Genomic DNA, 26,237 nt, shown 5'->3' on the forward strand with positions numbered 1-26,237 from the left:
CACTCCGCCAACTTAATGCGCTTAGTGGGAACATACACAATCGACTGTATAAAACTGATTTCTAAAAATCGACCTAATTTCATAGTGTAGACATACCCCGAGAAAAGTGGAACCCCTCAATCAAGTGAAAGTCTCTGGAAACTGAATAGAAAAGTTGGTCCTATAAAAGATATTACCTGTCCCAGCTTGTCTCTCTGATATCCTGGGACCAACATGGCTCCAACAACACTGCAATAAGAATGATCGGGCCAGCTTTCTTCTGGGATAAATCTTAATACAACTCTTTGGACTGATATTGAGGCCAACATTTTCAGACTTGCATAACATTAGACACCTAAATCCAAATCAGGCATGGAATTAAGTGATCTCTGCACCTCTGGTAATCATAACATTTAATTAGGTGACAAAGTAGGGATTTCAGGGATCTGATATTAGGCACCCAAGTTTCAAACCTGTGGTCATCATGGTTTGTATTTTCACCCACACAAGTCACAAACAAAAAAGAGTCCCACCAGGAAGTAAACTGACATACTGTATTTATTGCACAATTTCCCCCTAAAATTGGGAATGGTTATTATAATACAAGTGCACATCTTGGGAAATATATACAAAAAACAAAAGAGATAACAAATATGTACATTTTACCCAGCATTTTACACATACCACCATCTAAATAATTTAGAGAAAGCAAAACAAATTGTCCTAAAACATCTGTCATAACTAACAGGGAAAATGTATGCAAGGTGTAAAATCCTGTTCTTTTTATTATTATTTTGTTTTGAGCAGACCAGTGTTTGCCAATTGTAACAAAATAAATTTGCTAGTAGATATGTTTAGTATACTTAATGTTTTCAGCCTAAAAATTAAGACATATTAATAGAGGTTGGGAATATTGAAGAAATAAATCAAACAGATTAGTTTTTTTATACACAAAAAAGGTGTGATACATTTTAAAGAGTCAACACTACAGTGTTGTTAAAGATCCCTTTTTTAAAATTATTCAACAAAGGTGCATGTACCACATTTCTCATGTACCATAAAAGAGAAGTTACAGGAACACTGCCCATCATGCTAAAGTTAAATTTGCATATTTATTACAACAGCAGTATGGTTAGGAAAAGTGTCCATACGTTTTAGACCTAAAGCTCAGATATTCGTCTCACATGGGGAGCTAGCATTGGTGACCTGATAACCACAGTGATGGCAAGATGGCCACTTTGTCTAGGACTGACTGAACAAATGATTGTATTAAAACAGTCTGAGGGAGTTGTGTTAGGCAGAAGAAAGCTGAAAATGATTTATCTTAATAACAATTTTTTCTCTCTCAAGTACTTAATTTCGTGTTGGCAGAGGCCATGTGTTTCTTAGAGTCAACCCCAATTTCAAAATAATGTCCAGAGTTTGCTTAGTGATGAGTAAACAGAAGAGAACAGAGTATTTACTTGTAATAATTCATTAGGGGCTTAATCCTACAAGGTGCTGAGCCATCAAAGCACTTAAGCATGTGCTAGTCTCATTGACTCCAGTGAGACTATTTGTGCTTAATGAGACTAGTACATGCTTAAAGTTAAGCACGTGCTTGAGTGCTTTGATGGATCAGGGCCAGAGTGCTCAATACGTTGTAGTACCAAGTCTTGTTGTACTACTGCGATCAGGTTATATTAACTGTAAACTATGTACAATGTTCAGAATTGTAATTATTGGCTACATACTGTATTCTAGCAAAAACAGTTTAAAATTCGTATTTTAGAACGCAATCCTACATTACTGATGTGTGTTTGTAGAATCAGGCCCTTAAACATTTGTTGTGTTCATTCTAAAACCCAGATGTAATATAATCATGTGCTTAAAAGAGGACATTTAAACAATAAGCAAAGTGACAAATTAAATCTTCAGACTATATTAAATATGAAAGTCTTCCCTGCAGCAGTCAGCATTAGATTTTGTATGCAGACAGAATTTCAGGACACACTGCCCATATTAAAGTTTGGCTTACTTACCAAGTTAGATTCCAACCCTACAAGGATAATGGTGCAGGTGCAAGTCTGTCCATACGGACACTTGTAGGAACGGAGTCTTAAGATTAAAGTTACGATTTTTTTATACTACTACCAAAACACACTGGGTGAAATTCTGGCCTTGTTGAAGTCAGTGAGAGTTTTGCTATTGATGTCAGCAGGGCTGGGATTTCACCCATTGTTTTTAAGTTCGATGGGGAGGGGGGGACTGTTTTGTTTTTAAAAAACATCCGCAAACCACAACAGAGAGCATGTTACACATTATTGAAAAGAGGCTTATAGAAAGAACGAGCTATTATAGAATGGTAAAGATAGTTTAGCAAACGAGTGAACCAGTACCTTTCACTTTTATTAGGGATAGGCTGTGAACTCCAGTATACTGAAAATGATCAATGAAAACAAGAACTGTAATTAGCTATGTGAACTGGCTGCTAGGACAAGCAAGCACAGAGAAGCACAGAACGCAGTGTCCAGTGAAACTGAGGTAGTAGCGCCTTTTGATACATAATCACCCACCTGCTGAACGTTCACATCACTTACAGCAGAGTGATTCCACAGCCGCTGGTTTTTGCGACTACTGTATGTCTGACGGCAAAACAATGGTGAGCGAGTAAAGGAGAAATGCTGAGAATGGAATAAACAGCATTTCCTGCTGGTAGCTAATCAAGTCGGTAGAAAAGGGATTACAACCACTTGCATCATTGGGACATTTTGTCTAAAAATAATTTTGATATTTCTGTGCAATGGCATAATCACACATCCACATTTGTAGAACTTTTTTTTTTTAAAAAATATATAGCAATTAGTTACCTGAGCAATTAAGGTTAATAGTCTATTTTTTCCTCCCCCAGTGCTTTGGTACAATTATTTCTAGCTCATTATTTCACTCACTCACTGACTGCTGTAAAAACAATATATTGCCAGAATATTATAGACTGTAAAAATATTAGAGGTAATAGTCATGGCATTTTTGGGATGCCACCGGGAAATTTCAATCATCATTCTCTCTTTAGCATTTGTTGGTTTTGTTTCAAAATTGCATTTCTTCTATTTTTTGTAAGTCATGAAACAAAAGTATCACTATAAAGCAACATTTAAACATTATAGCCATTGAATACCTGTTACAACACCAAGCCAAGAAAGGGAAATAGTCACATTTGCCAGTTTGTTTGTTGGCGCCCCCCGCTGCTTGAAAACGGATTACAAATACATTTTTAGCTGAGTGTCATTAGTAAGCTGTTTACAAAAAATCATTTTTCCTTTGAGAAATATCCACAATTTGACTATTTAGTGAAAAAGCAGTTGTTACAAATCACTGCAGTTTGAGAGTTAGAGATCTTAACCCACTCCTAATAAGTATAAGCCAGTCTCAAGACAGCTGCTTTCTTCTCCTGTTAAAGTTTACAATCAGCAAAAGCACTGTACATTATTACAAAGCAGTTCTTCCTTGCATTCCCTGTTTTTCACTGTACATAATTAGCCTCCTTGCAGAAACTGCCAAAACCATTTGCAGTTCTTCAGCTTTTTCTAAAATCTTGGGTTTTCTTCAGTAACCTCAAACTCAGGCTTTTCAATTATGATTATAGTTTAAATTCTTTTTTATGAATGGCCAAATGGGAGAGAGAAAAAAAATAAAAAGAACTCTCCAATTGTTTGTATAATATGCAGTCAGTGACGGAGACCCAGTCAGCTCAGCAAGCTGTTCAGTTCAGTTGCCTCCAGTGAAAAGAAACCAGGACAAGTGTGTTTCATGTCTGTCTCCTTGTCTTCCATTTCATTTCCAGGAAGAAAAAAAAAGTTAATCTCTATGCCCTTCAGCATTTTAAAGTAGTATCTGGGCAACATATGGAGAGTGAGTACTTGCTACAGCTGCCAGTAAAGGGAGGTCGCTGGATTCAATCCTAAAAGGAAGAAGAGAAACACTAAATCTAACCCAAAATGTAGGTGGGCTGTACATGTGCATTAACTGCTATATTATCCATGCCAAGCTAAGGTATTTGCAGTTGGACTATTCAAGGAGAGAACTTCTATATTTTATTTATAAAGCTTTAAACTACAAGTCATTCTCAATGTAAAGTTAAAACATTTGCATTTCTGAAGGCAAGGCAACATCACCACGTGTGATTAAAAATGCGAACAATTAGTTTGTTTTTCAACAGACATAAAAATTAATTCCCGATCTGCCTGGTGACTCACTGACAGATCTTCATTGTCATGCAGAAGACTTGGGTTCCATTTCTGCCTGCTCTCTTGGTCACTGAGCTAACCGTGCTGGCAAGGGAATACACGGGGGGGGGGGGGGGGGGAATTCGTCCTACCCACTGCACGCACGCAGCCTGAGTAAAGGAGCTTTATGTGGGGAACTCAGCACAAGTTAGGAGCAAAGGGGGGAGTGGAATTCATTTATTCCCCACTCTCAGGCAAGCCATGGCACTGTGCTGCAGCTCCTCCCTTTGCAGATACTACTTCAGCCTGTGGCTACACACCCCCCCCCACCCCTGCATCCTAGCCTTCAACCAATACCCATCTGCATAATGGAGTATTTAGAGCTGGTGATGAGATCGCCTTCCTAGGATCCATTAAATGGCCTCTCTGCTTGTGCCCCATTCCCACTGAGGGGATTCAGAGAGTGTTCTCTGTGCCAGGTGGGGAATGTCACCCTGGAGGTATCAAGTGCCTTGTGTTCTTCAACAGGGACTGGCCACCTAAAGAATGGTTCTGATGAACTCTGGAGTGGTGAGTCCGGGGGGGGGGGGGGGGGGGAATAGAGAGGGATCTTGGAAGACATGGAGACAGCCCCAGAATGGGAAATTCATGTCAAACTAATAGTCCTGATCCTGCACAGGGATCCACTAGCGCAGAGCCTGTGGCTGTGACAACCCTACTAGTACATGTAGAGAAGATTTGTGATAGGGGAAACACATGTGGAAACTGTACTGAACAACGTGATCATACCCAAGTACCACGCCCAGCTCCTTGACATGAACTCGCATCTGGCCCTTGAGGTATTCAGACAGCATCTTGCTTTTGAAATACAGCTCTTGCAGCCGATCTTCCAGGTGCATAACACACTAGGAGCACATGAAAACAATCACATCAGAAACAAATCACCTTGCAGCCCCCTATACCAGCCAAATGCCAAAGAACAACAACACAGTCCCCATAATTCTACTTTCTTTAGTGGGCCACGTCAAGGTACATAATTATTTGAAAGCACCTGGCAATAGCAGGGGAAGACACACAGCAAGAATGACACAAACTTTTGTTTAGATTTCTGTTCTGAAAAGTATTGTTTACGTAAAGCATGGATCTTATGGTCCTACTCTAGCAAGACTCTCACCTATTTCAGTGGAAATTTTGGTTGCAAATCAAATCAGGACCAAAGACAGCTATCTTCGTTACAAAACAAAGTTCAACTGAATATCCCAAATGGGCAAAACTGGAAGTTAGAAAATGCACAATATGACCAATTGTGGCTATGTGGAAGTATGAGAAATATCAACTTATAGCATCTTCGTTAACACACTAATTTAAATTATATTCTCAAAGTATATTCAGCCCTTTATATGTCACCCATACTTACAAAATTTGGAGATAAATTATGCTTGTAAAGCTGAAGAGTGGAATGAAGCAGATTGGAGATAAGGCTAGAGACTAACACCTCTTTTCCTAGTTTATTATCAATCATTCGCCTTTGGCTACTGGCCACTTGCACTGTCCATTTATCCGTGTCTGCGATAATGCAAACAGCCTCTGCAATTGGTTCATCCAAAACAGGATGCTTAAAAAAAAAAAAAAAAAAGACAAAGACAATAGTTTAAGTCTGAGAGTAACAAAAGACAACTCAATTTTTCCAAAAATAATTTGTTCCTGAATAGTGATGGCATTTTTACATACACTGCAATCCCTTAAAAATGGATCTTTATAACAGAAAAGCTACCACAGTTTTAAAAGGAAAAAAATACTACATTTTCCAAAGTAGTTTTCTTTTTATTATCCTCTATTGTATTGAATATCTTCTTCCAAGCATGAATATGTGTTTCAGTGCCCACAAAGTTTCCCATTGGACATTCAATAAATATTGATGTGTCCTGTTTGAATGGAGCTGACGTTAAATGGACATAGGTTAAAATTATATTTAAAAAAAACCCAACCCCCTGACTAGCTTTAACTGTTAAACTTTAGGTTATTAAAGCTGAAAGCATCCAAAATCTAATTTCCTTGTCACCATGTGTGCTGTTATTTATTTTTTGTATTTCACTCAGTTTGGACACTTTAAATAGTTTCACTCCTGTTACTAGTCAAGTTTTCCTTACTGTTAGCAACAGCTCTGGGGATAAGGTTTGTTAACTGTTGCTGCAGAACCAGCAGAGGGAGCAAACAACAAAGTCCACACTCACTCGTCTAGTGCCTTCAAACAGCGCATTGACAAAATATTTCTCTGCAATGGATTTTTCTTAAAAGAAATATTTAGAACTCTGTTGGTCCTTTTCCCATTATATTTTTGGCTTAACTGCTTGAGAAAGCATCCCTTTACCCAGAGCACCACCAATGTGGTGCTATGGTACAGTATGATTTTATTTGAAAGCCAGTGAGTAAAATCTTTTCTAATATTTTATATTCCTGGCAGTGCTTGATGTTATCAGTTCAGTTAAAAAGTTTGTTAGGGGAGAAAAAAAAATCTCTCTTTATTTTGTGGTATATAAGAATGAAGCATTCGTTTCACTCCAGTAGTCACTTTGAGATACTGAACTGGTTTCTCAAAGTTCAGCTGGGCTTTATTTATAAATGGGTGAAATCCACCCAGGTGTGCAGGGCAACTCAGTGGCTAACATGCATCTGATAGTTTTCTTCCCCTTCCCTGCACATAGCCCTATGGGAAATGGCCACAGATACAGGTAGCCAAACCGCATAAAACGGTGCTATTACTGGGGCTTTGTGGCAGAAGGGATCTGTTTACTGCTCACAGAAAAAGTGTTCTTTTATCTTTGCTAGGGACTGATCCTGCTCCCACTGAAGCAAGCTATTGGCTTATAGGGAAGAAAGATCATGCCCTTCAATAGCAAATGGCAACCCTTGTCTGTAATGTCTTTTCCTTTAATTTCCACAGAGCCAGAGGGGGTAGGGAATGATGCACTTCCACCCATCCACTCCTCCCTCCAACCTGCCCATTCTCCAGCCTCTCCCCCAGTACAGATAATGGATTATGCGGCTAGGACTCTGTTAGGGAAGAAACAGTGCCCTAGAGTCCCCATTCTATAGGAAAGAATAGGAAGAGAAAGGGAGATCAGAGTGCAGAGAGCCCTGCTCCCCATGCGCCTTGGGGTGGGGGTGGGGTGTTTGTCTCTCTTTTCCCCACAAAGCCAGCACCGTTGGGTCATTACCTTCTATGAAAAAGAAATAACAGTACTGGGAGATCCCAGTATTTCTGAGGACAATGTTAAATTTCACCACTGTAAGTTCTGCTTTGCAGACACTCAGGACATCAGCAGTTTGTTTGGGAGACATAAATAGGGAAGGCTATATGGCAGTTCGGACTCCATATCTCATAACGCTATCTATCAACGGGGTTGCTGCACCTAAAAGAAGAGAGACTTCATGATTTCTCTAAGGTTTAACATGAATGTCTCTTTTCTCCTAGGGCATGATCCTTCTTCACTGGCTTCAACAGGACCTTACGGTGCAAATCTGGAGCAGATAACTATAACCATGTTACTCAGGAGTAACAACTGATAGACAAGAGCATTGAGAAACTAGTGAAATGGGTGTGTGGAGACTAGAATGGAGCTGTGAGAATAAATATTTTCAGTTCCAGCAGGTTTGCCAGTTCAGAAATATTTGCCTCTCTTTATTGTGTAATATACATTTCATTGGATATAGTTTAATTACCTGCACCGCATGCGACAAATCCGACACCAAACAGTGTCTCAGTTTTTCATCATTTCCTACTCCTTGCAAAACAAAGTCAGGTACGTAAGATGAACAGTAGCCACCTAGCAAGGACCTTCCAAAATTGGCAATACTGGGCTGGATAGAGTTCACTTCAACTAATTTTGACCTGCAAGAAAGGTATATCATGGACATGTACTATAACTAGCACTGATTTTGACTCATTTCAGCTTGAGCAAGTGTGACATTTCCGTTCCGATCATCTCGCCTCTAAACGTGATCAGCTGTCCAACCACATTTTAAAAAGGAACTTCAGTTCAAAGACAGCTTAAAGTATTCAGCCCTGTGCATAAAATACTGTAGAGGAACAAGATACAAGCCAGGGTTGCCATGCATAATTAATACTGTTAACATCCAGATCACCATGCTCTTTAAATTCATTTTACAACCACCGAGCCCAAGAGAATCTTTCCAACCATGGATGCAAAAACAGGCGGCAGGACCTCAAGGCATGTGTATGGAGGAACGAGGAGAGAGATTATATTTACCATGGTGTCGGTTACAGTTGAAAATACTTACCCAGGAAAAGGGATCTCATCTTCTTCTGTCCAATCTTCATGCTCTCCTACGTAGTAATTACTGTTTTGTCTGGTTAGATCATGACCTGTATCTTCACTTTCACTGTCACCGAGAGCACTATCTGAGCTCTCGTTTCTTGGAATGTCCCAATCAGATCCGGGGGCAACTTTTTTCTCTGAATTCTCTTTATCCCCATGGGGGACACAAATAGAGATTGTGTTTCTTTGGTCCTGCTCAGCAAAGCATTTTTTGCATGTCTCCTGGCGATCAGATTCCATAAACTTACAAAATTCACTGGGTAGTTTGCTGTTCGTTGTACCTAATTTTTTAGAAAGTTCTAAACTGCTGCCATGATCTAGAACGTCTATAGTTGCTTGCATTGGAATATCATCAATAGTCCTGGTTTCAATTGAACCGTCATCCGTAAAATACTCATCAAACAGACTCATGCTCTCTGCATTGTAAGGATTCGGATTCCAATTCTGATGCGCGCTGGCAACTTGAGGGAACGGTTCAGCTGTCCCACAGTCTCTATTTTGGTCCCCAACAGTTTGTTTTGCTTCACAGTTCTGAGCAGCACTCACTCCTTCCTCCATTGCTGCTTGGTTGTGATGCCTAGCAATTTGTTCCACGACTGCTTGACTTCGGAGTTCAATATCTGAATCAGGAGACATGGAATCTCCAATCAGGAAAGTCACCTTTGTCTGAGCCTCAGCGGTACTACAAGGAAACGCATCAGACAAGAGCTTATCCGGAGGCTTCTTTTCCACTGCTATACCTGTTGATCTTGTTACTCTGATGGCCTGGTTACCAGATTCCAGTGACTCCTCAGTCCTCCACGTTCCTGCTGTTGGCTCTAATCCCGACTCTGCCATTGCACATTTGTCCACTGAAGTTGACCCTGTGCAGATTACTGTTTCCAATTTTGTGTCCAGACAAGATGTCAATTTATCCTTGCACTGCTTAATGTCAGCAGCATTTTCTTGGCAGTCAGCAACAGAAATTGTCCTGCTCTCATCTGAAGAAGTCTCCAGATCCACCTTAGAGGCATTTTGGGCGTATTCTCTCTCTTGATGTGAAACACCCTCTGTATTTTGCCCAAGAAGTGGACACTTGCAATATTTACAGCTACAGTTAGGAGTTCTCATTTCTTCAGACTCTCTAGATAGCAAATTGCTTCTGTTCCTGTGGATTGTTATGAGCACATATTCAGATTCCTCTACCTCTCCTTTCTCCAGTGTGGTAGTAATAACTGTTCCAGGCATTACTATGGCTTCATCTTCCCCATTTTCTAGAAGATGCGTCTCTTGTAGTTCAGAGCATCTTATGAAGTAAGTGAGGAAATAAAGCAATCTCTGGACTAGATCTTGTCTTTTACCAACCACCACTGTTTTTGCTAATCTCACAGGTGATCCAATAGCCCCATACAAGTCTCCTACAACAGAAAACAAAGCAAGCATCAATATTTTGCAGCTTTAAAATAATCATGCTGTTATTCTACAGATACTAGTTTTCTAAGGCCAGGTCAACAGTAGATGAGATTTGTGGGTAAAGCTAGACCAGTAAACCTCCCTAGTGCAGATACAGCTTATACTGGCAAAAAAGTGCTTTTGCTGGTACAATTGTGTCTACACTATTGCTTTTGCTGGTATAGAAATGTTGCCAAACAAAACAAAGCACACACTCCTAACCAATATTTTTACACTAGCAAAAGTTTCTAGTGTCAATGTTGTCTCAATCAGCTTGGGCACCTCTGTATTTAGGCTTGACAGGTGTGACAGGGTCAAGCCAGATGGCTACAGGAGAGTGACGGAAGGCAGATATATTAGCCCCAGGTTAAGTAGGTCCCTTTTCCCTGGGTAAGGTAACAGGGAAGGTTCCAGAACAATCAGGAACTTTCTTTAAACAAGGCAGACAGGCTGATTGGAACACCTGCAGCCAATCACGAAGCCGCTAAAATCAATTAAGACAGGCAGGCTAATCAGGGCACCTAGGTTTAAAAAGGAGCTCACTTCAGTTTGTGGTGTGTGTGCGAGGAGCTGGGAGCAAGAGGCGCAAGAAACAGAGTGAGAAGGCATACTACTGGAAGACTGAGAAGTACACACATTATCAGACATCAGGAGGAAGGTCCTGTGGTGGGAATAAAGAAGGTGCTGGGAGGAGGCCATGGGGAAGTAGCCCAGGGAGTTGTAGCTGTCATTCAGCTGTTACAGGAGCCACTGTAGACAGCTGCATACCACAGGGCCCTGGGCTGGAACCCGGAGTAGAGGGCGGGCCTGGGTTCCTCCCATCCCTCCATCCCCCCAGCTCCCTACTTGATACCAGAGGAGTTGACCTGGACTGTGGGTTCCACCAGAGGGGAAGGTCTCTGACCTGTTCCCCGATCCACTAGGTGGATCAGCAGAGACTGCAGGGATTGTTCTTCTTCCTTTCCCCATGCTGGCCAGTGATGAGGCTAACTGAGTGAATGGCAGATTTGAGCCATGAAAGTGGCCAAACTGAGGGCTGCCAGGAACCTCTGAGGTGAGCAAATCCACCGATAAGCACAGGACCCACCAAGGCAGAGGAGGAACTTTGTCACACAGGATTGCCTTTAAATTGTCAGTCATCATTAGACAATTTCACAAGACAGAAATTGACCAAAAAAACCACCACCAACAGTTGGCAAGCCCAGCCTCGCCCACATCTAGCGCCCACAAGGGTCTAGTGCAGAGGTGGGCATACTATGGCCTGTGGGCCACATCCGGCCCGCGGGACCCTCCTGCCCAGCCCCTGAGCTCCTGGTCCGGGAGGCTCGCCCCCTCCCCCGCAGCCTCAGTGCGCCATGCCACCGGCGCAATGCTCTGGGTGGCTGGGCAGTGCAGTTGCAGAGCCTCGGCCTGACCCAGTGCTCTGGGCGGCATGGTTGTAACGCCACCAGCCACCGGTGCTCCAGGCAGTGCAGTAAGGGGGCGGGGGGGTTGGATAGAGGGCAGAGGAGTTGGGGGTGGTGGGCAGGGAGCAGGGCTGTGGATAGGGGTTGGGGCGGACAGAAGGCAGGGGGGTTGAATGGGGGCAGGGGTCCTGGGGAGGCAGTCAGGAAGGGGGAAGGTTGGATGGGGTGGCAGGGGACAGGGAGAAGGGGTGGTTGGATGTGGCAGGAGTCCTGGGGGTGGAGGAGGCAGTCACGAATGAGAGGGGGGGTCGGATGGGGTGGCAGGGGGCAGTCGGGGTGAGGGGTCCGGGGGTAGTTAGGGAACATGGGTGGTGGATAGTGCAGGAGTCCTGGAAGGGAGGTAGGGGGGGCCATCAGGGGACAGGGGTAGTTTGGATGGGACAGGAGTCCCGGGGGAGCTGTCAGGGGGTGAGAAGCGGGGGCGGGGGGGGATCAGATAGGTGTGGCCCAGCCCCTGCCTCCTGGCTGTTTGGGGAGACACAGCCTCCCCTAACTGGCCCGAAATATAATTTTGAAAACCCGATGTGGCCCTCAGGCCAAAAAGTTTGCCCGCCCCGATCTAGCCTGATCTAGTGTCATTGGCCCTGCTGTCACGGCCCCGCACTTTAACATTCAGGAGCACAGAGGCCACCCCTAGGCAGGAGCCCCTAGCCATAGGGTGGCCTCTCCCACAGCCAGGAGCTACTCCTAGGGGCCCTGGTCAAGGATCCGTGCTCTCCTGGACTAGGACTGCCTTCCTCGCACCTTGTGCCCCTCTGTTGCACAGGGAGCCCCCTGCAGCCCAGATATCAGTTCTGGGAACCCCCTGCCACCGCCCTATCAGCGCTGCCCTAATCCGAACCCTAATACTACTCCCCTTAATTTCCCACAACTATGAATTGTTAAAAACATGCTTAAAAATAAAAATTGCTATTAGTTGCCAAAATTACAAAGAATTACAAATTCTGCCACGTGTATCTCTATTGAATACAGAGGATTGTAATAGTGCTGTTTGACTCATACGGAAGATGATGCACTGATCAGAGGAACATATGAGCTGCCCTATTTAGGCCCAATGGGATGAGTTCAGGGGGAAAGACATATGTTTTCTTTTCAAGGGGTAATTAGTTTTAGAGGGACCCTTCCATGGGCAACAGCCTTAACAGCAACCGTGAAACTACACACCGGATAGGGGTTACGACGTCAGTCTCACCATTACAGTCCAAAGGCAATGGAACCTTTCACCTCTACGCCAAGCCTGGCCCAGATTTATAGCCAGTGAAATTTATCCTCTGTTATCACTTCAGTGGTCTGTGGATGACGACTAGCTGGGTCTCACACTCTCACTTCAGTTCTTACTGAGCAGGTGTTTACAACACAAAAGCCAACGGGCAAGCTCAGCAGAGAAGCCAAGAATTCAGTGATCACGGAAACGGAGCTGAGCTTTTACTTCTGCAGGAGACTCCTCCAGATCAGGGTTTGGGGTCACTGGCAGGGCAGCAGGGGGAAACTTGTGCGGCCACAGCCAGTGCTCTAACTGTTCTGGGGATACAAAGGACTTTGGTCTCCAGGGCTCTCTATCCAGCACCTTTAATGAGCACTAAATTCATTCAAGCGTGTTTACAGTGCAGCTCTGCTCATGGCTGTCACTGGTTATGAAAGTGAGGATCAAGGAGAGTACATGGCCAGGGATGGTTTATTTCATCTTTATGGTCATTCTGGAGGCAAAAGGGGCCCCATACCGATCCTCTTTTTCCTCTTTCTTTTCACCTGTAGGAGCCACACTGCCTGCTCAGGCAGTCCACCCAAGGCAGTGGGTCAGATAGATGCAGAAGCTGGGTCAGCTGCACCTGCTGGAGGGGATAAGATTGCTCCTGATACTACTGTAAATAGCAAAAAGAAAAGGAGGACTTGTGGCACCTTAGAGACTAACCAATTTATTTGAGCATAAGCTTTCGTGAGCTACAGCTCACTTCATCAGACTATCACGGCTGTTACTCTGAAATACTGTAAAGAGCCACATCCCCAGGAGACTGGAGCAAACCCCACTCCCACCTAAGGGAGAGAGAGCCGAGGGAACAGTAAATCTGTGCCATCCATCAGTGCACAATGTGACAGTGCTGGGGAGAAACACTACCCAGCTGCAGCTCTACCCCTCCGCCTTCTCTTCCCTCCCACCCAGCGCTCTGCAATATTTTGAATGGGGGAGGAGTTCTACCCAGCCCCATGCTTATCAGAGCTGCTCTGGTTGTTTTGTTTGTGCAGGCGAGTGGGGGGCTTGGCTGTTTTAGGGGTACTAGGAGGTGGAGAAGACTCACAGGGAGCCAGAGGGCATTGCAAAGGCACAGCACCTCCCTAATAACAGCTCTGGCTTCCAGCAGATTCCTGGAGTTCTGGGATGTGAGCCTCTTGCAGGCCACCCCTGCCTATACCGAAGTGGGAGAAATTCTGTGAGGGGAACCTAAGTCTTCCTTTCCCCTGACCAACCCACTTCCAGGGGACCTTCTGCCGGAAGGGGCAATATGACCGAATTGTAGGAGTCTTAAATCTTCCTCTCTGTTGGCCAGCCATGAGATGGTGACATGAATAACCACACACAGGGTCTGAACCATTGAAGGCTTTCCATTGGTTTTAATGGGCTTCGGAATGGGTCCTTAGCCCGAGCATTACCTATGGGTTTTATGCATTAATCATTCACTGCACCTTACCATTCATGGTCTCTTTAATTGATGACACAGCTGTTTCTTATTCAAATTAATTTTTATTAAGTTTTTAAGTAAGTAATTTTCCTGTTTTCTACTGCCCCACCCCCAACTTGAGTTGTCAAGGATAGCAACCGAGCAGCTAGAAAATGCAGTTTCCCTAAAAGGATCCACAAGGAGACCAAAATCCCCCATCACCATCAAGACACTGTAAGACCTGCCCTGCCTAACATAAAAGGGACTTTGTACTTTTCTGCTGCGGCTTTATTAATGGTAGTGCTTAAAGTAATTACATAGTATATAGTAAATGCAGTATCTCTCTGTATGCTTGATCTATAGAGCTGTATCTTGGTCTGAGGGCACAGGTTTCTACTTGTAAATAATCAGTGGGATTGGTTAGCAGAAGTCACTGCACTGATACACATTTATGTGGTGTTTTAACAGATAGTTTGGTGAGGTTTAAGACATACCTAGTTGCGCCCACAGTGGGTTGTATGGATGAGTCTTGGCCAACATGTCCACACTCTGGGAGGAATGCTTTTCCAGGAAGATTTTTATAGGTGGCTGTCCGTTTGGCATGACTGTCGGGACCCAGGCCAGGTGGTTAGTCAGAATTGCAGTCAGAAGGGCTGGTAAAAATCTGAAAATGAAACACTCAGTGTCACTTTTTCCAATGAGGCATTCATAGAATTAAAGCAACAGCAATTCTATAATCTAAAAAACGCAGGAATGCTAGCTTCCTAATAAGAACACAGAGACAGTAAAGACCACTCGGTCTGCTTGGATTTCTTTATGCATCAGGCTGGAAAAGAAAATGTACTGCCCAAGATGAGAGGCATTTCTTGAAAGGAATATAAAATTAAAACTGTAGAACGTTTCCATATTATGGGCATTTTAATTCCTCAGTTTAGCAATATTATGAGACTTCTATTCACCAATGATTCCATGCATAGCAAGCTGTTTACTGTAGCCATAGATTGTGCTAAAAAATCTCTGTGAAACCAAAAGATCTGGTGAATATATTTACTAATAGTACACAGAGTACCATACTGCTAACAGAACTAACTGTAAGTACAGTTTATTATTAGAAAACACTAAACATATTATAGAATTTGCATCTAAAGGTAAAGGGTGGGTTTTAATTAAGTTGACATTCCACTTTAGCAACTCTTTCACTGTCCAGTAGTTCTTAAGTATGATATCTTCTCAAAACACAAGTTATTGGGCTTTATTACAGGAGTAAATGGGATGAAATTCTATGACTTGTGTTATACAGGAAGTCAGATGAGAATATGATCTAAAGGAATTATCCATTTTGGTCTTAAAATCTGTGAATCTATGAAAAAGAACATCTCAGGAAGAAGGATCCTTTATAGTTACTATCAAACCCTGAAAACAGATAGACATTGTGCATAACAGTTATGCAATTTAAAAATGAGACAGTCACTTGCTTTCAAAAAATGCTCCAAGTTCTGTGGCATCAACACATAGCTCTGTAACTATCAGCCAGGAAAGGTGCATCTCTAACAGGCAAAAACAGTTTTCATTTGCCAAGTTAAAAAGTTGGGTGAAAAAGCTTTTTGAAAAACAGAACTAGTAGATTTAATGTAATGATATAACATGGTTATTGACACTGCACAAAAACCAGCTTCACATTCAAATATAAATTGGGTAACAATCACTGGGAAGACTTTAAATAATCCCTTTGAAAGATGAGATCAAACCATTCTTCATCTGAAATAGGACTTTTACTACAGCAGATTTGAATTTAACATCAGTCATATGCTACTTTCACTCCATCAAGGCATGACAGAAAAACCTACAAAGCAACATACTTCATACGATAACCAAATTTTAAATTTGCATTTATACAGAAACACTACATTAAAGGATTTTAAAAGTCATCAAGGTGACACCTTGTTGTGTCTAAATATGGGAAGACAAAATTACATGCTTCCCTTCTTCCAAGCATTTTCTTTGTTTTTGTCCATTTGTATTTCAACCAAATTGTGTTTTTATAGGCCTTTGTTTTGCAAAGATATTAAAGGTAAACTGAGTCATTCAGGACAGAGAGACCTTGTATCTTGCAAGTGTTGGAAGTGCTTTGTATGCTTATGGCACTCCAAACAAACAACAATCATGCATCTATAGCTAATCCAATCAGATGGGAAATTTAAAGTGTTAGTGGGTTACAGATTCTATCCCTACTCCCGGTGGCTCAGTAATGTTAAACTGAGTTCCACAGAGCAGAACCCTTTGTTCTATTAAAGCATTATGAAAAGGTAAATTACTATTGTTTGAATTATTTTCTGAAGGCAGTATTCTGCACAGATTCCTGCTGCTGAACTGCACTGACAGTAATTTGAGAACTGTAAGTTGAGAACTGTACACTGAATGGACATTTTACATTTAAAAAGTCCCACTTGTTGGGGGAGAGAGAAAGCGTACATGGAAGACACAAATATGATGGATCTGGGGAGGTTCTGACCTACAAAGTGTCATTATTTTCCTGCAGTCAGCTGTTAGGCAGTCAACTGTTGGCAAATCTTAAAGGAGAAGCAGCACCTCATAGGGCTTCTGAGTTTCAGTGGCATTTTTGTTTGGATATTGTTTTTCCACACATTCTTCCCCACAGCAATGCTAACCAAAGGAGCTGCAGGAGGCCAGTGAGCTGGAGAAAGGGTTAATAACTCCACTTCTCCTACAGATATTTGCAGAGAGGTGACCAAGGACCTGGCATTCCAAGATTCCTCTTCAGACCAATGGGTGGTGATGGTTGGCCTGACTACAATTTCAGGTGCCCCTGCCAAAAATACCCCCCACCTCCAGATCCCTCTGGGCCTGAGCAGAACAGAGTCTATTTAAATACAGTTTTGTAGATCTTAAAAACCCAAAGGCTTTAGTCCTCTCGCTCTGGATTGCTGGCTGGAGAGAGTAAGGTGGAATAAATGAATGGAGCTTTGGAAATAAACTAGAAACCTACAGGTGTTGGGTTTGATTCTCCTTCCACACCAATGTGTATTAAGAGTATTTCTATTGAAAATAATGGAGTTACATCAATGTAAAACTGGTGTGACATAGTGGAGAATCAGGCTCACAGACTTCATTGCTGCTAATACCCTCACTGAAGCATTTAAAGGACAACACCATCCTGCCCCATTTAAAACAAAAACCAAACCAAACCAAACCACACTAGAAAATATATCTTAGAGTGTACAGTTCAGAATGACTGTGGGCTGAGGAGTTTAATCTTGGCCAAATGCTTCCATCCCGATTGGAACTTATTTTGGGAAAAACATTTTAAACTCCCTCTACAAATCATCAGGGCTTTTCACATTCCACTGACGTCTGCTGGCACTCATACTGCTGCAAGAGATCCCTTACTTACAGGAGGTGGACGATGCTGCACGGTAATTGTGACCTTCCTGTCAGGGGGATAAGGATTGCGAAATTACCACTCAGAGGCAAAAGTAAAAGGCTCTGAGGAACAGCAGAGTCACATTTTCCTTTGCAGATGCCTGAGCTACACTGACCAGCTGCTGGATCTTCTCCTGTCCATTTCTTTGAGTTAAGAGCTGCTTTGCAGTTCTATTCTCTCTCAGACTTCACATATTTGTGCTTGGTTTAGGATTTCAGTGAAGCCACACTTTTTAATCTCCCATATTTAAGCCTTGGAGGAAGAGGATGAAGAGAAGAGAAGACGAAAGAGTGACTCTGTAAGATTCCACAGTTGAGTTAACCAAGAACTTTTTTATTCTGAATTCTTAGCACCCGCTTAACGCTTTACCCTTTTGGGCCCCGTGGTGGGTTCTAATGTAGCACAAGTCCTCATTAATGCTTCATGAGGCCCTGGCTTTTTGTGGAAGCCAGGCTACTAACAATTTGTGATCAGACTCTGCCACCTGAGTGGCTCTTCATGAATTTCTGACCTTGTTCATTACAGCTCTCCTATTCAATGGTTTTGAAAGGTAGATTAATGCATTTCATAGGGGATGTTTTCCCTCCTCCCCTCATACCATCTCTGGTTTTCTATAGCCATCTTTTGAAGGCTTATTCTTGAGTTGGGATTTGATGAGATTGAGGGGAAGGAGTCATATAAGAGACTTTTTGTGTCTTCCTCTTGTCTTGCAGACTAGAATGTTTGTGACTTTCAGGGTACATCAACAATGTAAAAACAAAACCCCGCAACTGTGCGTCTCAGAGCCCAGGTCAACTGACTTGGGCTCAAGGGACTCCTGATACTGGGCTAAAAATAGCAGTGTAGACATTCAGGCTCGGGTTGGATCCCTAAGCGTCTACACTGCTATTTTTAGCCCCACAGCACAAGCCCTGTGAGTCTTCCTTTGCAGCGTAGAAATACCCTTAGCTGCTGCTAGCTATTTCATCAGCCTTTGTCTATGTTAAACACTGACAGCACGAAAAAAAACAAACAAACCCTAAACTAAACAACTTACTGATTTTTTGAGGCATTTTCCATTAAGAAAGTGAACTCCTTCATGAAGCGATGGCACAGCTGGTTCTTTTCTGGGATCCCTGACATCATGGTAAGCCAGACAGGTTCGCCAATACGTGGCATAGTATAGAGATTGCAAATAGTTGTTCTAAAAGAAATTTAAGAAGGAAAAGACATATGGGTAAAGAATTTATTATAATATTTAGTCCCAGTGGTTATTTATGTCAAACGTAAAATTTTTGTTATCAACTATTAGCCAAACTCAACAGAAAACAAAGAACCTTTCACCAAGTACACCAAATTCACCTTTCCACAGTTGCAAATTAAAACACTAGAAAATCCTTCTCAGACTGATCTCAAACACAATAATGCACATTGTCGAGGTTCAACAGGTTCCCTATTTAGAATGCAAAGGAAATGAAGGATTCCAGACAAATAATTGGTTTAGCATTCCTTTTTTTGTTTGTTTTAATAAATTTCCTACTTTTTATATAGGACATTCAAGCCACATAAATCCTTCCCAAGTTGGTGAATATGGCAATTTTGTGTGCGCATAATTTATGAAGTATTTTCATTTGCTGCTTAGTTTAGAATCAACAAATATCTCCACCAAATCCATAAGTGTATGGATTTGCAGAGAGACAGACCAGTTAATTCTTTACATGTAAATTTACTGCAGGTAATTACTGGACTGAAGGGTTACTGCATCTGTCCATACCTTTTTAGTCTTACAGAGGACAGTAAATATATGATTAGAATTTTGACTGTTTGCTAAAGCACCAGATTAAAATCTCAGATTATTGCCAAGTTTTCCTCCCCCATCCTAATGGGTTTTGTTTTAAGTACAGCACCATTAAACAAAATATTAAACCAGCAACATTCCAATGCTGTCAGCAACTTTGAAGAAGTCAAAGGAAATGCCTAACCACTTCAATTGGGTTTTCCCCAACTAAACAACTACTTTATCTCCTCCCCCACCCCCCCAAAAAAAAAAAAGATTAACAAGTCTCTTTCATCTAACAAGACATGCACGTCTCAGTTCCTGGTAAATCATGCCTACTCAAATCTCTTGCTTATAATGGTGTTTTCCAAAAGATCAGTGTATTGGCCCCAAACTTATCCTCTGCTCAGAACGGACACTTCTAGACCAGAAAACTGACGGTTATGCATGCCAGGAAGATGAACGCACTCAAGAAGCAGCTGCCAAAAAAGCTGAACCAATGAAGATTTAGTTGAAGATCTCTTGGAAGTGAAGAAGCTCTGGATGAGAGCGTCTGTGATGCAAGCCCACAGAAATATTCTAATATGACAGCAGAATTCAAAGGCAGAAATTGCCCTGAGGCAATTGGGCTCAGCGAAAAGAAAGAAAAAAACCAAACAAACAAAAAGAACCCCCCCAAAACAAACAAAAACACACAATGCCAGGAACCTCAGAGCAAATGGAAAATCTCTGCCCAGACTGAACTCAACGGGCCTGTCAAAACTTCCAACATATTGTACAGTGTTCAGCAAAGCAGTCTGAGAAAAGGGGAGGAGGGCGGCTTTTTCTCTTTTTAAAAATGATTCGCTCTATTGATTTTCATTTTTAAAAACAAATTCTACCTGGTGTTAGTAACATTCAAAACTGTCCCTCTCTTCCTTGGCAAAATCTTACAGTAAGCGCTCGAGTCTCAGTTACTCCGTTCCTGCACTTGTGGCAGGAGAGAGGCGGGATGGGAGTTAGACGGGAGGAACAAATGTGGCTTTAAAGACACCTTTGTGCTCACCATATTCTCAGGCAGTCTACGTGGCCCTAGGCTGCTGTAACTTACACTCTGCTTCTCATGGCTCTGTGTGGGCTCTGGGAAGCAGAGAACAGTGGTAGGACAGTATGCTGTGGCCATGGCTGCGTGCATGGCCTGGGGTGGTAGGGAGGGGAGTGTGTTTGTGCTGAGGCATTAGAGCTTGAAGGTCTCAGACAAAGTGCAGCTGCTTCAGTTCATTGGGGAGTTGATGCCTCCAGGGTAAATCGTCACACTTATGAGTTACGGCTAGAAACAGGATTATGAAAAGAGAGCCTCCCACCAGCCCTGATTCACAGCCCCTTCTCTTCAGTGGCCTTTACATCCCGTTAGTCGAGTGGGAGAAATCCTGAGCATCAGACTGCATATGACAGAGCTAAAAAACTGGTGTCAGACTCTACATCGTGAGAGAGAGCAGACCTTAAAAAGCCAGAGGTAAATCTAAGAGCTCGTAGGTAATAACCCCTCTGTGCTTCCGTGAGTGCAGACTAACACCAAATCAAGCTCCCTGCAGCTGTTCAGCTGGTTTCAAAGGAAAAAGAAACTATTTCTACACTAAAACCAAGATATTAAAATATTTGTTTTTGTTGAAAGGAGAGCTTGAGTCTTGTGACTTGTTATTTACTATTCTGGTAACCAAGGCTGCATCTGCAACTGATAGTGTTTCCTCAGAGACAGATCAGATTCCACTGGCCACCTGCCAGCAGGCATGTGACTGCAGTAAAGGGAACCTTCAATACCAGACATGTAAGTAATGGCACAGAAACCAAGGACAAGGATTAACTGCTTTGCAGCTCTGCTGATGGGGGTGGAAATCCCTCCTTTAAACTCAGAAATATTTTCCCAAACAAACGAACAAATATTCCTACTTTCATCGATCACCAGCCGTGATCTGCAACAAACACCACATTTAAAACCACCAGTCCCCTCCCCTTCGCTGTTCAGACCCAAACTTCCCCAATTCTGTATGCACATCAGCACCTTAAAGTGACAAGTCAGGGAAAGTTCACTTCGTAAGAGACTCTCTTCCTGTGAACCTTAAAAATGGGTTACATTTAGAAATGCGTAGGGGAGTCTGAACTTTAGCCTAGAACTCGCAGACACTCATGGTGTGGTGGGCGAGCAGACACGTCCCTGGCAGCGCAGGGAACCCTAAAGAAAATGTCATCTCTCATAATAGATTTCTCAGCTTTGAAAACATACACAAACGCACACACAAAGCCGTCGGAGAGCTGTGCAGTGTTTTGCTGTGGGTGCAGAGAGCACCTAGCACGCCCAGGCTGCTACCAGAATACAAATAACCATTATGCTTATTAAGAATGCAACTGTACTCCTTTGGAGGTAGCTCTGCCTACTGGTTAGAGCACAAGACTATAGGACTCTTTTCCCTGCTCTACACTCACTGTGACACCTTTGGAAAATTCTTTCACTCTTGTAGCGATATAGGAACCCCACTGGGAGAGGCACTGCACAAAGTCAGATCAAAAAGATGGTCCATGCCCCAAAGGACTTCTCCCCGTGCCTCAGATTCTCAATGGGGGTAATAATACCTCAGAGAAGTGTTGCAAGGTTTACTTCATTGCTGTATGTAAAGCATTTTGAGGTTCTTGAAGGCAAAGTGTTATTAAAATACTATTTTATGATGAGAAAATCTTAAAAATGCTCAGAGTATTTTTCTTTTATGTTAAAATAATTTTGCTGGCTTGCAAAATTCATTAACACTTACACTTTCCCTCTCCCACTCCATTTTATTTTCCTCTATAAAATGGGCATTTTCTTTAGACATGAAAAATATTACATTCAGAATGCAGGATTTTGGATTAGGAGCATGTCTGTTCTTTTTTGTCACCATACCTTCTGCTGCTCTGGGACAGCCCATGCAATATGCAAGACTCGTGCACCTTGCTGAGTTATGCATAATGCAAGGGGCCATACTGCACCATCAATTTTTAAGCAGAACTCTCCACGGACGTCAGTAATGTAATCTGCTTAAATATCACTGGTATGAAATAGGCCTAAGTCTGGTGCAACCATGTTACAAGAGGTGTTTCCCTTGTTATGTTTTTAATGTTTCCTCAGCTATCTGCATATTTACCACACCCGGAGATGCCACATGGATATTATTCAAATGCATAATCAGCACTATTAATGCACTCTGTTGGCTTGGCCCTTAGGGTTTTGAGAGCATCTGAACGTGTATGCAAGCACAGTAGCTTACTTTACAAAGCACGTGTCTGTGTATCTGAGATCTGAAGACAGCCTTCAGCCTGCGAGTCCAGTGTTAACAGCTAAATCCATTAGTAGTTTAAAAAATTTTAAAAATGTTTTAAAGTGAATAACAATTCAAGGTAGATCTAGAGTTTGATGCTAATATTTATTAATATCAACAATTTGCAGCAGGAAAAAAATTTCAGTCTGGGCCATTCATGGTAACAGCTTCCCCTCTCGGAGTATGAGGTAAGAGGAGCAAACCAGGGCACAATTTCTTCTTTACTTAGATTGTAAGGTCTCTGGGGCAGGGACTGTCTATTTGTTCTGTATTTGTACAGCACCAAGCACAACAGGTGGGAGCCCTAGTTGTGCTATCATAGCACCCGAGGTCCTGTCTACAAATCATAAATAAGAACATGTGCAGGCAGGTAAATGTAGAAAATCTAGAGGGCCGGATCCTCTCCTGCGTTAGAGCAGCTTGACGCTGCCATACCAGCACAAAACTGACCTAAAGCCATCTGTTCCAGCCACAAGAGGATCTTCCCTGCATAGGGGTGTCTTTGGACGGTAGCAGGTCTTGCATTCCTACCATTCCCAGCAGCCAGTGCAGAAGCGTGTGGCCCGGGAAAGTTATACATCCTAGTGATTCATGGGCTGCTGTCAGAGCCACACAGGGCCAGAGGCAGTTGGTGCCCATTAGATTTAAAGTCTAGCTTGGTCTGTATCTTTAACATACAGCATATAAAAAGCTGACCATTACTTAAAAAAAAAAAAAAAAAGAAAAAAGAAACCCAGAACCAAACTAACTTCATGGTAAATCTCTGTATCTTGGAAAGTCACAAGGCAGGGCCTCTATTCAAAGTGTCCCTCGGGAATCCCCATTTGCGTGGCCAAGAATGATCAAGGATTGACTAGATGTCCCGTGGGAAAGGAGGAAAGACAGCGAGATGCAGCATTATGCTACTTACTGCAGAATTAAGCTCATAGAGAAAGGCTGAAGGGCGGAGGGATGTGGGGAAGGGGAATTCAGGAAAAACAAGGCAGGTCCCAGAATCTAACAATGGACGCTGCCTGAGCACATGGTGAGAAGAATAATCCCCTCAGGATTCCGCTTCCTTCCTGCAGCCCAGAACAGATTTTTGTGGTTGGCAAGGAGAGGGCCACGGGTGGACCATCCTCATGTTCACTTCACCTCAGAGAAGTACATCAATTAATCTTTCAACTCCTTGGTGGTAAAGCAGGGAGCCCCACTCTCAGCAGATATAAATTAACGTTGTGCCATTGACTTCAGTGAAGCTATGCTGATTTATACCAGCTGAAGATTGAGTCAAGGATGTCGTATTCTCGTTGTTAGCAAGGACATATACTAACAATGCCATCACTATGGGGCTAATGGTGGGGTTAACATTACACACACACACGAATTTGCTGAATAATGCAGAAATCAAAGTGCCTATCCAGAAGATATTCCATTTAACCCCAAATAGATTTCTGAACTCAATAATCCAGATGTTGATATTTAGATGCACCTCTTTTGGTACAAACACTTTACTTATAAAAAAAACAAACCAAAAGCAAGTGTTTTTCTGTTCCATAACAACATTTTTATAGTACACAAGTTACAATATAGCACCACTATCCTACACAGCAGAGAAATAAGGTTCTAGAAGGCAACCAAAAGCCGCAAAGGGGCATTTGTAGCGTACATTCCTATTCACATACTTAGTTAAAATATAAAATCATCCAAACGAAGGCTGCAGCCCCAGGAAATCCATACTGGATTTAATTCACCCAATTATGCTGCAATGGAACAATATTTACAGCATCATGGAAACGCTGCATACAACGGGTAGTACACATACGTGTCCATTGAGGGTTACACAATCAATGTGTCATGTGAATGATCACATTTGACAATACTTTAAAGCCTCAGAAAACAAGCCTGTCAATCTTGCCCTATAAAGTGGGGTGTTTTGTTTTACTTTTCCACATGCATTTTCACCCTACAAGTATGCAGACGAGAACCTTCAACTTCTCTATTCAAACTGTGCACGTCGTCTACACTTCAGCTACAGCACAACCAAACAGAACTTATTTAGAGGGGAAGAACACATGGGTGAATTTCTTCTGTGCTGTGCCTTGCAGAAGCACAGCACAGAACTTGAATGCTAAGGGAGGGAGCCTAAGGGCGCTTCAAGCCACCTTTGAACCTGCCAAGTCTCCCGATGCCAGGCTGCTCCTAGAAATAGGCCCCAGGACAACATATGCAGGCCAGGTGGTGCTGGAAAGACTCACAGTGGGGTGTATTACAGGCCTGTCCCTCCATCCTGGACAGACAGCCGACAGAATAAAGCAAATGCATGAAGAACTGAGGATTTGGCTCATTATGAGATGAGAGATGTTTGGAAAATAGAACTGTGCTACGTTTGCCCTTAAATATCACATAATCCATGGCTATTCAGTAACACGACTAATTCTGCTGACTGAAACTAAACTGAAAACTAAACTGAAAAGTCATTTTTTCCAAATGAATGATCTTTCACTGCTAAGAAAAACACCCTGTGAGTGGAAAGCAAAAGGTTAACTACTTTTTTACAATATAATGTTTCCTTCTACAGGGCTTGTTAAATGTAGTTCTAGTCTCTCTCTTTTTAGGGGCATCCTGCCATTCCTATTTAAGTGATGACAAATCACTAGAAACAGACGGATTCCTTTTTTCTTTGCCCCTCCATCCCCCATGCTACCTGAATTACTGAAGGAAAATGCCAGTGATGTACTCATCTGTGTTATTTCTCAACAGAACTGAATAGATGCTAGGTTTTGATATTGACCCTCTCCTTTGTGCAGGTGTCAGAAGAAAAGCTTAGATGTTTTTTGAAAGATGCTCCTCCCCTCCAACAAACTACCTATGAGCAATAACTATGGTTCCCCTCAGAGATCTGAGAGGGGGAAAGGTTACGTTCTATTCACAGATTAGGAAAAAGATGAACTAGAACAGTGTTTCTCAACCAGTGGGTCGTGACCTGCAGGGTATACCATGAAAGGCAATCAAAGTTTTCAATGTCTCACATCCCCTCTATTACAGTGTAAAGCAAAGAAAATCTCGCTCACCTGTTCCCCACACAGCCCTGCCCTTTCATGGTCAAGTACTCTCTGACATCCTCTCAAAAACCATACACCCAGGTAAATTATACAGGCTTTCGCAAAAAGAAAAGGAGTACTTGTGGCACCTTAGAGACTAACCAAGTTATCTGAGCATAAGCTTTCATGAGCTACAGCTCACTTCATCGGATGTAGCTCATGAAAGCTTATGCTCAAATAAATTGGTTAGTCTCTAAGGTGCCACAAGTACTCCTTTTCTTTTTGCAAATACAGACTAACACGGCTGTTACTCTGAAACCTATACAGGCTTTGCAATGGTAGCATTAATACAGTTTTCACCCTGACTTTTACAGTTAGGGTAAGTGGGTCAGCACTCATTTTTTACTTTGAATAAGAGGTTGCCAATCTGAAAGCATTGAGAAACACTGCACTACAAAGGATCTGGAAGAACTCAAGCACATTAAAAGATACAGCAATAAAAGCTTTAAGACTAAATACTCACCTGAATTCATTTAGGGCGTCTACAATTCTGTTATATGCCAAGCTCCGTTGACTGGCATCAGCTGATCTACGGCTCATTTTCATAGC

At 42.4% G+C, this 26,237-nt stretch overlaps 1 protein-coding gene across 6 annotated transcripts in view; it reads right to left on the bottom strand.

Moving 5' to 3' along the window:
- Positions 1-519: 519 nt before the first annotated feature.
- FNIP1 (folliculin interacting protein 1) overlaps positions 520-26,237 on the bottom strand; it is a 93,964-nt gene continuing 68,246 nt past the window's right edge. For 4 of the 6 annotated variants that reach the window (XM_073355620.2, XM_073355618.2, XM_073355619.2 and 1 more), the window contains 8 exons: positions 26,152-26,237; positions 18,557-18,703; positions 14,573-14,742; positions 8,487-9,921; positions 7,908-8,076; positions 5,602-5,799; positions 4,974-5,089; positions 520-3,919 (listed from right to left, as the gene is read on the bottom strand). In XM_073355620.2, the coding sequence (XP_073211721.2) occupies positions 3,841-3,919; positions 4,974-5,089; positions 5,602-5,799; positions 7,908-8,076; positions 8,487-9,921; positions 14,573-14,742; positions 18,557-18,703; positions 26,152-26,237 (2,400 nt within the window). In that variant the 3' untranslated portion in view covers positions 520-3,840. Of the gene's footprint in view, positions 3,920-4,973; positions 5,090-5,601; positions 5,800-7,907; positions 8,077-8,486; positions 9,922-13,142; positions 13,284-14,572; positions 14,743-18,556; positions 18,704-26,151 lie in introns of those variants that run through there. The other 2 variants (XR_012160222.2, XM_073355622.2) reach the window with 2 other exon arrangements.

This window comes from Lepidochelys kempii, chromosome 8 (genome assembly GCF_965140285.1).
Source record: "Lepidochelys kempii isolate rLepKem1 chromosome 8, rLepKem1.hap1, whole genome shotgun sequence".
Taxonomy (NCBI): Eukaryota; Metazoa; Chordata; order Testudines; family Cheloniidae; genus Lepidochelys; species Lepidochelys kempii.